General features: G+C 42.9%; 1 protein-coding gene across 5 annotated transcripts in view; it reads right to left on the bottom strand.

Annotated features, from left to right (window-relative positions):
- Nucleotides 1-446: 446 nt before the first annotated feature.
- Nucleotides 447-13,343, bottom strand: part of banp (BTG3 associated nuclear protein) — a 179,460-nt gene continuing 166,563 nt past the window's right edge. For all 5 annotated transcript variants that reach the window (XM_062961636.1, XM_062961638.1, XM_062961637.1 and 2 more), the window contains 2 exons: nt 9,608-9,751; nt 447-1,224 (listed from right to left, as the gene is read on the bottom strand). In XM_062961636.1, the coding sequence (XP_062817706.1) occupies nt 1,153-1,224; nt 9,608-9,751 (216 nt within the window). In that variant the 3' untranslated portion in view covers nt 447-1,152. The remainder of the gene's footprint in view (nt 1,225-9,607; nt 9,752-13,343) is intronic.

Genomic DNA, 13,343 nt, shown 5'->3' with positions numbered 1-13,343 from the left:
GCTGATGACCCAAAATGCAGACTGTGCAAGGAAACCGACGAAACCATGGATCATATCCTCAGCTGCTGTAAGAAAATTGCACAGATAGACTACAAACAGAGGCACAACTATGTGGCCCAAATGATTCATGGGAACTTATGCCTCAAGTACCACCTGCCAGCAGCAAAGAACTGGTGGGATCACAAACCTGCAAAAGTATTGGAAAATGAGCACGCAAAGATACTGTGGGACTTCCGAATCCAGACTGACAAAGTTCTGGAACACAACACACCAGACATCACAGTTGTGGAAAAGAAAAAGGTTTGGATCATTGATGTTGCCATCCCAGGTGACAGTCGCATTGACGAAAAACAACAGGAAAAACTCAGCCGCTAAACCAAAGTCAGAAGAAGGGATCTATTCTTGAAAAATAATTCTAGTGCAAAGACGGGCAAAGAAAGGCAAGCTTCATAAATACACATTTATTTCTTTAGAAATGCATAATTACAGTGTTGAATAGTTATATTTTTTTCCTTTTTAGAAAAATCGTTAGTCAACGAAAACAAATAAAAAGGGCAAAGGTTGTGTTTGTACATGAGTCTTCTCTCTTGCAAATACTTGATCATTATACTGGGGGAAAAAGCAGCAAAAAAGCATAACTTTTGCGACAACAGGCTCCCCATCTTTCCCTAATTCATTTCATAAATGCATCTCTCTTTCTCTCTCTCAATATAAACATAGCAGATTTTTCAAAAAATCCTTCTCTCAAATGGCAAAATATTCTTGCGCTCTTGATTCTTTCTCGGCGTGTTGCTGCAAGGCAGGCAGGGAAGGGATCTACAGGGAGAGACGACGTGGTGGGACGTCAATTCATTTAATTCAGATGAGCAAAGTTCTTGTCTTGAGACAGGTCTGGTTTGAGGTTTTTTTCAGGAGGGACCAAACCCACGGAGGAGTTCTTTGGTCTGGAGTGAATGCAATGCCCAGGACGCAAGGCCTTTCCTATGGCGCCCTGTTTGAGGGTTGGGTCTGAACCATGAGATCAATGGAGGCTGAAGGAGAGCATCTGTGTCCAGGCTGAGAAGCTACATACTTGCTTGTCTTCTTGGAATATTTAGCTGCCAAGGGCATGGAGTCCATATAGCTGCTCCTCGTTGTCCTGCTGACTCCGTTTCACTGGATCTGAATGGCTCCATGGTCGATCTGCATTTCTGGCTGGATGGCTGTTGGAAGAGAATCTGGATTCTGTAGTGGACAGAAGAACATAATATATATATAAATGTAAGGTACATTTGTAGGACTGAGTAAACAACAAAACCACCAAACCAAATTACACCAAATTTGGCCACAAAAGACATAGTCAATCAATGTCTTTCAAACAAAAACAACCTGGAAAATAAAGTCCAAATTAGAGAATGAGGAAGAGCCGTTTTCAACCCTGGTTGCTGGTCAGAAGGGTAGGCCTTCTTCCTCTCCTAGTAACCCCCTTGGCCACAATGGCGCCGGGGTACAGCCAGGGTTCAGGCTTTTGAGGCTGCAAGGTTATTCACTGCTATTTCACCTGGCCAACAAAGCATTCCCATAAGCCACAGAAACACGTGGCCGGGCACAGCTAGTTTAATATAAGACAGTTTAGCATCAGTAGAACCTGGAGATGGCTGGCTTCAGATAGTCACAGAACTGGGAAGGATCTCAACAGCCATCTAGTTCACAACTCTACACGAAGACACAACTAAAACACTCCCAAACAAAGGCCATACAAAGAACTCCAAGAAGAGGAGGAGGAAGAGGAGAAAGAAGAATGGGGAGTCCACCACCCTCCAATGCAGTCCATCCCAATGTTGAACCGTTCTTACAGTCAAGAAGTGCTTCTTAATGGTAAAGGTGGGGATCTCTGTTCTTATCATTTGAACCCACTGATCCACAAGCTCACTCTGTCTTCCACATGAGGTCTCAATAGGTTTTTAAATGATATAAGACTCCCATAACTGCAGGACCCATATCTGTGTACCATTTACCTGCATTTTGTTGTTGCTCCATAAGTTCTTCCCCATAAGTTACCATACAGTTGGGTTGGAGTATCTTCTTCAGGACTGTTCTCCTGCTAGTCCTGAAGAAGATATCTTTCTAGGAAAACTACTCTGACACCGTTCTAAGGTTATGCTGGGAAGAGAAGTGATTTAGTGGCGTTCAGTCGTATCCCAGGAGTTGCTTTCCTATAGAGATAATTATTTTTTAGCTGTAGCTATGACAGGGATTCCCTTAGACCTGAAAATTACTTCAAGGGTTCTTCCAGGGTAAAAAGTTTGAGAAAGATGGCTTTGTGAGTATTCGGTCCTATGGTTTGAATTGCATTTTTATGTAATTTTCATTTTAACTGTGTTGTTGGGCTTTGCCCCATGTGAGCCGCCCCGAGTCCCCAGGGGAGATGGTGGCAGGATATAAAAAAATGTTGTTGTTGTTATTGCTATTATTATTATTTGAAACACAACAAGATGAGTCCACAGCAGACACTCTGCCGGCTGTTGTATTGGATCACACACCTGACACTTTCCAAGTGTCTAGGGCTGTGTGATGTATCGGCGAATAATGCGTGCAGACCCCTGTCAGGTGGCCTTCTGCAGCGGGCAGGTTGTTGTTGCTGTTGTTGTTATTATTATTATTGGTTTAAAATCCCCTGCTCAACCCCCTTTGGAGCTCTGGAAAGAAAGCAAGGAGCAAAGTTCTGCTCTCAAAGATAGTTCTGGAGCAGCCGAAAAGAAGCCTTGCTGTTTTCCTCCCTAATGTTTTTGTATTTGTGGTAAATGATTGCTTATTAATACAGGAGGCTTCTGCCAAGTTCAAAACGGCAAGGCTTTGTTCTGCAATGAGGGTCAGGCCCTTTGCAATGAATGACTGCCTCCTCCTGTCTGTTCTCCTGCCAGCAATAACATGTTGCTACAGACTCCCAGTCCTATATCCAACCCCCCTTCCCTATTCTACAGGTCACTTCTCCCTGTGTGTTTAATGCAGTCACCAATAAGGTCGCTCGCAAGAGGCATTTGTCTGGCACTCCCCAGACACCTGGAGAAGGAATCCGCCTAAAAGGCCCAGCGAAGTTCTCTTAATGATTCCAGCGTTTAGTCAGATGCAGAAGGCTTTCCAGCGGAAACCATTTCCCCTCTTGCCGGTTTCGGCGGGGAGAAGGAAAAACAAATCCTGTGTGGTATTCCAATGTTATTACTGCAATTTAACATGTCAGGAACCATTACGACTTCTGTAAGGAAAGAATGCAATCAGCGCAGGAAAGTAAACAAGGGGGTCAGGCGGAGTGGTGAGCTGGCATCTGTTCACGCCGGGAGCAATCTCTTTCTTTCGGTGCCTGTTGCAAGACCGCTCCCCTGAGCTGCCCAAATGTGCCTTTGTGGGCATCCACTCTGGTTCTAGAGCGGAGGGATGTCCATGCCTATGTTTTGAGCTGGATCTGGGAAGAGGGAGAAACACAAACCAACCAGACGTCTCACCGTGACTGGCATCGTTCTACGGAGTGCCAAAGGGTTCTGTCCATTTGGACAATGGAATAGAGGGCATGCTCATCATGCAGATAATGCCAAATAAGGAAGGCCAGATGATACCCCAGAGGACAAGATCAAGATCAGAAATGATCTCAACTGATTAGAGAGCTGGGTCAAAACTAACAAAATTAACATTCAACAGGGAAAAATGTAAGATACTACACTTGGTCCATAAAAATAAAAAAACTCAGATGTAGGATGGGTGTCACCTGCCATGGAAATAGTCCAAGAGAAAGGGATCTCAGAGTCTTAATAGGTCACAACCCTGGCTTCCTTCAAAAAGCTGCTTAAAACCTGGCTCTTCCGCTGCGCCTTGGGATAACCAAGCCCATAGCTATAGTAGTTGCACAAGCCATCTCTTTGACTTGAAACACTGCACTTTATGCCTCTGCCCCAAAGCATCTTAGAATATAACATTTCACTTTAGTTCTAGTGGCCCATCCAGGCCATCCTCTCCTCCATCCCAGTGGTCTTTTTTCTTCTTCTGTGATTCATATGTTATTTGAGTGATTATATTGCTTCTGTTTATGTGATTGTTTGAGTCAATTGTTATGGGGGGGGGGGGTTGTATTCTTATAGCGTTTTATAGTGTTTTCAGTGTTTTATTGTACAATGTTTTATGCTGATTTTATATTGGAAACCGCCCTGAGTCCCTTTCGGGAGAGAGGGCGGTATACAAATAAACTTTTACTTACTTACTTACTTACTTACTTACTTACAAGCTGAATATAAGTCAACAGTATGTTGTAGCAGCTAAAAAAGCCAATGGGATTTTAGGCTGCATCAACAGGAGTCTAGTGTCTAGATCAGTGGTTCTCAACCTGGGATCTCCAGATGTTTTTTTGGCCTTCAACTCCCAGAAATCCTAACAGTTGGTAAACTGGGTGTGATTTCTGGGAGTTGTAGGCCAAAAACCATCTGGGGACCCCAAGTTGAGAACTACTGGTCTAAGAAGGAGGGAAATCATAGTCCTACCCTCTTCTGTGTTGGTCACATCTCACCTGGAATAATATTGTATCCCGTTCTGGACAAAACAATTCAAGAAGGAGATGGACAAGAGGGAAAGTGCCCAGAGAAGGGCAACCAAAATGGTCCAATGTCTGGACACAATGAATCCCGATAAGGAGTGGCTTAGGGAGTTAGGTATGTTTACCTTGAGAAGGTCAAGAGAAGACATGAGAGTCATATTTAAATATCGGAAAGGATGTCATATTGAGGAGGGGGCAAGCTTGTTTTCTGGTCTCTGGAGACAAGACATAGAACAATAAGTTCAAACTGCAAGAAAAGAGATTCCACCTAAACATTAGAAAGAACTTCCTGATGGTAAGAGCTGTTTAACTTTGGAATATGCTGCTTGGGAGTGTTTTGGAGTCACCTTCTCTGGAAGCTTTTCAACAGAACCTGGATGGTTGTTGTGTGTTTTCCGGGCTGTATAGCCATGTTCCAGAAGTATTCTCTCCTGACATTTCACCCACATCTATGGCAGGCATCCTCACAACCTCACAACCTCTGAGGATGCCTGCCATAGATGTGGGTGAAACGTCAGGAGAGAATACTTCTGGAGTATGGCCATACAGCCCGGAAAACATACAACAACCCTGTGATCCTGGCCATGAAAGATTTTGACAACACACAGAAGCTGGATGGCCATCTGTTGAGAGGTCTTTGCATGAGACTGGAGATCTAACGAAAGTCCATACTTGAGCATAGCAAATTCATGTCACACCCTCTATTTTTATTGGCTCCATCGTCGTGTTATGGAGATGGACCTACCAGTCGCAGCAAACCTATTTCCAGCCCCGTCTACATTTTTTACACACACACCTTCCTATAAGTTTCCACATTCCTTTCAGTTTATCTGCAGTGTGCTATAACCCTCTGTGGTTAACCACAATATTAAAAGCTAACACGGCGCAAAGGGTCTGAAAGAGAGCAATTCCGCTCTCGCTGCCAACCAACGGTGTGGGGGAGAGATGGAGAGATTTATCACTGGATTTCAAAACCAATGGCCAGCTCTTGTCAAAATCTGAGCCGTCAAGTAGCGGAGGGTGAAGTCACAGGCAGTGCGGACACACAGAGACCTCACATTGGAGCCCAGGGAAGGAATTTGGAGCCCCGTAACCAGGAGAGCTGTTTGTTCAAAGGGAACTCTTTGGAATATATGATGCGTGAAGTCTTCTTCATCCCAGAGGTGCCTGATGCCAAAAGTCTGAAATCTCCTGTCATGAAGACAGCATTGCTCTGGGTGAACATGAGAATGTCTCTGCCTTAGTTTAAGGGAAGTTTGGAAGAACTCTTAGGCCTTTACATGATATGACCTCTGCCAGGCTTTGTACTGGCAAAAAGAGAGGACCAAAACTGGAAGAAGCCATCAAAAAAGTCCTTTCATCAGGTATTTTCACCAGGCCAAGAGAAAGCTCTCCTTCAAAGATCTTACACATTTAACAAGCTCATATAGGGAGACATAGTTTTTCTGATAATCATAGAATCATAGAATACTAGAGTTGGAAGAGACCTCATGGGCCATCCAGTCCAACCCCCTGCCAAGAAGCAGGAACTCGCATAAAATCCCATATTATCTTCTTTGAACTGGAATATATGGCAGTGTGGACTCAGATATCCCAGTTCAAAGCAGATATTGTGGAATTTTCCACCTTGATATTCTAGGTTATATGGCTCTGTGGACAGGCCCTAAGATCGAAGTCATACAGCGGTTTATCAGTCATAAACAGTACTTTGAATTCTGACCCAAGAACAGATCGGTAGCCAGTGAAGTTGGTGAATAAATGCAACAATATATGTAAGTATGTATGTACGTTATGTATGTATACATGCATAATCCAATCTTTCCAATCCAACTGATCCAATTGTTACTCCCAAATAGAACAGATTGACTGAATGAATGGGGAGAGGGGACGGGAAATTATTATTATTATTATTATTATTATTATTATTAATAATAATAATAATCACACAGTCCTAAACGCTTGGGAAGTGTTCGACTTGTGATTTTGTGATACGAAATCCAGCATATCTATCTTGTTTGCTATGTCATACTATGTCGTTGTGTCAATAATAACAATAATAATAATTACTACTACTATTATTATTATTATTTTATTATGACACAGCAAACAAGATAGATATGCTGGATTTCATATCTATCTTGTTTGCTGTGTCATAATAAAAATATTATTATTATTATTATTATTATTATTATTATTATTATTATTATTATTATTATTATTATTATTATTTTACATAGTGGTTAGTGTATGAAAGTTTCCATTGGGTCTACTTCAATTGGAAGTGATAAACTGACCATACGATGGGCATGTTATCTTCCACAGAAACAGATTTGACATTACTGGACTCTGTAATAGGAAAGGCAAGGGTCCTTGAATCAAGGTTTGAGTATTGATGGAGATTGTGTACAGAGAGCCACGGAGGTGTGGTAGTCTGGACACTGTATCCCTTTTCCAGATTGATTGATCTATCTCTCTATCTATCCTGCCAAGTGTTTTGCAGAGAAAGGTGCAAAAGAGATACATTCCACGTCACCTGAACATATTGCTGTCCCAGTCTCTTTGAATTATAAATCATGTCAAGATGAGCCATACTTGCCGGCCAAATAGCTGGAGTGCCCCTTACCAGAGACTACACATGGAGACGGCAAATTCCCAAAAGGAGGGCCAAGAAATATGAGGCATTTGGCATCCAGGGCCTGCTCCTCTCCCCCTCGGCCCCTCGTCAAACACGGCAAAGCTATAACTTAGAGAGAGAGAGGCACCTCGAGTTGGCATCCACACAAGATGTGTGTTAAGGAAAGGGGAACCGTTCTAACTTAAATAATGGAACAGGCTGTTCTGAGCCAATGGTCGCAGCCAGGTTAGAAATAGACGGGGCTGGGAATGGAAAAGCTGGCTGCCTGACCCCCACGAATGGAGCAAGAGTGTATCAGCAACACAACAGCTCGGCTGGGTGCCCATCACTCCCCACAACTGGTGAGCTCATCCCGGCCCCATCATGGTCCCAGAAAGACTGAGAAGGGGAGAGAGATGGGGTCCGTATCCCTTTTGATTCCAAGGCCAAACCTTTCCCCCTCCTTGGCTAAGGAAAAGTACAGGCCGTTCTTGGGCCGGAGAGTTGCCAAGCCCCAGAGTGACTCATCTGGGGCTGACTTGGCTTTCTGGCGCTGACCCCTGGCACTCTTGACCCTGCCTCTGGCTCATCCTGGGGGAGAAAGCGGCTCAGGCTGTCCGGGGGGAATACATCTGAAACCAAAGGCCTTCTTTAGGTTTGGCTTCTGTATCACCTCCAAGGCCACAGACTCTGGTACAGGGCCAAAGCAGTTGGGAACATCAATGGCCACCCATGCAGAGTGCATCATGAAGGGTTTGATGGCACCATCTTCTGAACATGGGGAGATGCCCTTGACTTGCACTTCTTGGAGAGCCAAACAGTAGCAGCATAGGGTGAGCCAGGCACAAGCTCATCCTGTGCTTGGACCACGTCAACAGGCCTATCTGCGGTGAAACAGCAACTTCTGAAGCAGAGAAGCCCCATCGGCTTGGGCTGCTGGGTTAGAAACACTGGTCCAAAACTCTGAAGGACATCCTCTAACTCAGATATTCCTAACCATTGGTCCCTCAGGTGCTTTGTGTTGGAAAAATGTCATCCTGTACTGCTTAAGTCTCTATGGTTAGATAGGAAGCCTAGAAAACAGTTAGGGACACCTTTCCCAGTTCCATGCATGCTTTGATTAGGCTTTACTATTGTTTCCTCCCTCATGTCCTGTTTAGGTCAACCCCACCCTTTGATGCTTTAGAAACGTGATCTCTCCTAGGGCTTTGACGTAACTTCCCAAATTTGACCTTTGGAATGTTTATGGCCCTAGAGAAGAAGCGACCCATAAGGCTTGGTGGCCATTCCAGCTTCCTGCTTTGTTCCAGAGAGAGGACGCACTTGTTCCAGAGAGAGGACGCACTTCCCTCTACTAGCCAAGATGTAGCTATCTATACCTTTGTTATTTTAATCCGTCTATGTGTATTAGAACAGGATAGATTAGCTAGTTAGCTCCAAACCTTTTCTATCCATCAATGGATTTCTTTTTACCTCAATAAATGCTTTTAAACTTTAAAGCTAACTTTGCATTCCTTTGCCTTCCTGAAGACACAGAGGCCTTCCAAAACTCACACCGCGTGAGTCTCACTGCTGCATTTGCTATTTTAATGGGAATTAACCTCGTAAAGGGGGTGATTAGAGCTTAGCAGCTCATCAATTCCCAACACTTAGGACATCTTCAACTCCCAAATCCTCTGGACCATGAGCCATGCTGCTAGTGGTGGGACTTCTTGGAGTTGAAGCTGGAAACATCTGGAGGACCAAAGATGGAGAACCACCATTCTAACTTATGATTATAAGAGTCATAAGTAAAACTTATGGGCCTTGAGGACACCTCCTTTATGGATGATGTCAATTTCTGGGCCTTTTTATTGCGTCCATCCCAAGGAATTCCTAAGAGGAAGCTACTAGGTGACTGTACAGAGCATGGTTTCCAGAGATTATCAGCTTCTTTAAACATACAAAAGACAAATATCTTGCACTGATGGTTGTAAAAAAAAAAACCTTTGAGAATGTAGTGTGGTGTCTGAAGAAATCTTAGGATGTAAAGAGAAATGATCAGTGGAGGGGGTGTTCCTTGTTTTTCTTGACTCTCCCTATAGTTAAGGAAACAATCAAGTTAATTTTTGCAAAATAAGCAAATATACACATGTGGTATTTCTGGGTTACAGACTCCAGAGCTCCGGTTTTTCTAACATAGAATTTGGTTTCCAGCCCTGACCACAGCCCTTCAGCCTTACTTACATCATAGGCGAAGTCCACTAAGAACATATGTGTGGGGGGAGAAACTTATGGCATTACATTGACAGGACTGAACTTATCACCGGAGACACTTTTACAAGATCAACGGAGAATTACAGGCCCGGAAGGAGACAAGCGCCGGAGGTTGGCATCAGCTCTGACAGCTCCCAAGCGTGATTCCCTTTAGAACAGAGAGAGGATCTACGTACTTGACTGGCGGCCGAGTGGTCTGTCACGGGAGCCAGCTGGACGTACTGGACTTGGATGTCACTCCCTTGGAGCGGAGATCCATCAACGCCACCAGCTGCGGGGTCCGAAGAGGCGACGGCAATGAGCTGAGCCCCTTGTAGCACCTGCAGCAGGGAAACCGGCAGAGAAAGAGAGAGAACAGACATCATTACAAAGGCATCGTGGAACATCTGGAAGACCACAAGCAGATACAGTCCCACAAAATCTCAAAAAGCAATTGCCTTCAACCGCAAGAGCTCCCAGAAGGTTTGGGAGGAGTCCGGGCACATACAGTTTGATAGACCATCCGCCCCAGAGGAAAAATAAATTCTTCTTTGCTCCACAGGCATTCCATACTTGGTCCTCTTATGGTCCAAAATCCATAATTTTTGAGATTTCGTGGAAATATTGTAATTTCTGGGCCAGCCGTTGTCAAGTTTGTTGGACTCCCGCTTATAGAGACCTCGGTCAAGGATTCTGGGAGTCAACATCGAAAACATCTGGAGGGCCATAGATCCAGAAGCAATTATTGTTGCAATGTGCAGATTCTTAAAGCAAATTGCATATTTTATTCGCATACACGGGTCATAATTCAACAAGACTTCAATATATTCCAATAATAATAATAATAATAATAATAAATAAATAAATAAAAAGGTTTGGATCATTGATGTCACCATCCCAGGTGACAGTCGCATTGACGAAAAACAACAGGAAAAACTCAGCCGCTATCAGGACCTCAAGATTGAACTTCAAAGACTCTGCAGGTGGTCCCGGTGGTGATGGGCACACTGGATGCCGTGCCAAAAGATCTCAGCCGGCATTTGGAAACAATAGACATTGACAAAATTACGATCTGCCAGCTGCAAAAGGCCACCCAACTGGGATCTGCGCACATCATCCGAAAATACATCACACAGTCCTAGACACTTGGGAAGTGTTCGACTTGTGATTTTGTGATATGAAATCCAGCATATCTATTTTGTTTGCTGTGTCATAATAAAATAATAATAATAATAATAATAGTAATTATAATAATAATAATAAACAACTTTATTTTTATATCCCGCCCCATCTCCCCAAAGGGATTCTGGGCGGCTCACAACAGGGACAAGCCCGAAACAACAACACAACATATTTGACAAAATCTTAAAACATTCCAGCGATATACAAAATAAAATAATGGACAATACATTAAAATCCAAGCAGATAAAATCAGAGTAATTAAAAGAAAACCAGTGGGGACAGGTTTCATAAAGTGCTGTATCATGGAAATAAGAACAATAAAACAATCTTACGGCACCTGAAAGTCCGACTCAATTATAACCTTCAACTCAACTGGTAAAGAAGCAATATTTAATATGGAATGAATGTTCCTTAGCCAACTGATGGAATTGAAAGAAATATACTTGGGCAGATTGTTGGTGAGTCGTAAGTAGACCCATTGATGTGCTTGTTGGATGGCAAGTCAACCTTTAGTAGATTCCACTTATTCAACTCCGATTATAATCAGAACGAATACTAGGATTTAATCCCACGTTTTCCATTGCCTCTGTAAGAATCCCACTACTTTTCTGAAGATCAAACCATTCACAGCAGGTTTGAGTAAGTTACCAATCTATTCTCATTCAGAGACCACTCATAAAATGCCTTTTCTCCCATTTAGGCAATCTTATGTTTTCATGGCCAAGGACATATGAATTACATGTTATCACAATGCCCACATGTGGGTTGTATGCTGTAGGTATATGTGTTTATCAAGTGTTTTGATATGGCCAAGAGCTAATCAATAAAATGTACCACAATCCCCATAACTTTCAAAAGCAAGAATATTTAATTTTAAAAACTCTATGGGTAATTTAATTGCACTTTAACAATAACGTTTTTCTTATTATTCCATAAGTGTTTTTAACTGTAACAATTTCAACTTTTGTAACCTACCCTGAATTTTTGTATTAGGCAAAAGGAAGAAAATAAATGAATACATCGTAATAATGTAGCCACTCTTCTAATATGAGGAACGTTTAGAATGGAAAATCCTGCTACTTTGTGAAATATAAGCCCATCAAGTTGTTGAAATGTGCCAATTCTTTCTTTTAGTCCCTTTTTTTAAAAAAAAGAATCAAAACTTTTAACAATTCATAAAGTCTTGGAATTTGGAATACCTTTTTGCACAAGTCAGCATAAAACGTTCCTAAAACAGAACTTCCTTTCTTTCCCTTTCTGTCATTACGGCTGCACCGTGTCTCAGTGAATTCCCCCAAAAAAGAAAACCTCTCACATAAAACCTTTTGTTTCCGAGCTCTGAAAATCTTGGTCCAAACCTTGAAATAAGCAAACTGGTCAAAAACATCTGAGTAAACAGGCCGCTTTTTTTTTCTTTACGGCAAACTGCTGCCCTTCCAGAAAAGAATGCCACAATTTTTCCATCTGACTCCATCTCTGTGGGCAAGATGCTGATTCGATCCCTTCGGCTTTTATTTAAATGCCAAAGAGACAAGAAAATTATTGAAACAAGAAAGGTTGGCCTTCTTTTAAAAATATTCTCCAACCAAAGAAAACAAATGGGACTAAATTCTGGGAGGAGAAAAAAGCAAGATACCTTGGTCACATCCAGACACTGGAGACTTATATTATTGAATGATCTACGGAAGCAATGAATCAAGACAAGAGTTTCCTTCTTTGCGGGGCTGAGTTTTGTAAACTATCTTTCTTTACGGCCAAAAGACACACAGAAAGAAACGGGGATCAAGGAAAGATCTGGGGATGAGGGGTCATAATGGTATAGCTTGAAAGAGAGCACAGAAAGGGATCAAAGAAAGATCCGAGGATTCGGGGTCATCGTATTGGAGTAGTCTCTGATTATCAGAGAACCACAGTAGAAGTAGAGTTCCATCAGGGTTGCCTCTGAAAATCCTGCAAATCTCTTGGGAAGACAGGTGGATAAATATCAATGTGCTGGAAGAAGCAAAGAACACTAGCATTGAAGCGATACTCCTATGCCATCAACTCCGCTGGACTAGTCATGCTGCCCAAATGCCCCAAGATCACCAACCACAGTAGAAGTAGAAGTAGGGTTCCAACAGTGTTGCCTCTGAAAACGCCTACCAATCTCTTGTGAAGATAGCTGGACAAAAGTCAGCATGCTGTAAGAAGCAAATACCACTAGCATTGAAGCAATGCTCCTATGCCATCAACTCCGCTGGACTGGCCACACTGTCCAAATGACCGATCACTGTCTCCCAAAGCAGTTACTATACTCCCAAATCAAGAATGAAAATGTTGGTGGACAGAAAAAGAGATTGACAGATGGGCTCAACCTTTAAAACTGTGGTATAGGCATTGAGAACTGGGAAGCCCTGGCCCTTGAACGATCTAACTGGAGGCCAGCTGTGACCAGCAGTGTTGTGGAATTTGAAGAGGCACAAATGGAGGGCAAAAGGGAGAAATGTGCCAAGAGGAAGAAAGCGCAACAAGCCAACCCTGACCAGGACCACCTTTGCTTCCAGGACCCCTGTGGATACCAAAATATGTAGATACTCAAGTCCAATCATACATAATGACATAGTAAAATGCCATCCCCAATATAAAATGACGGACAAGTTAAATGAGTGATGGAGAGAGTTGGAGGCTCTGTGAAATAGTGGGAGGCAAGGAAAGGGTTTGCCCATACATCAGTGTAGACCTTGGCTCAAAGCAAAATCAAGTAGTAATACT

Source organism: Anolis carolinensis, unplaced genomic scaffold, assembly GCF_035594765.1.
Source record: "Anolis carolinensis isolate JA03-04 unplaced genomic scaffold, rAnoCar3.1.pri scaffold_9, whole genome shotgun sequence".
NCBI lineage: Eukaryota > Metazoa > Chordata > Lepidosauria > Squamata > Dactyloidae > Anolis > Anolis carolinensis.
The sequence above is the reverse complement of the archived record's forward strand: the minus strand, read 5'-3'. Positions and strand labels throughout refer to the sequence as shown.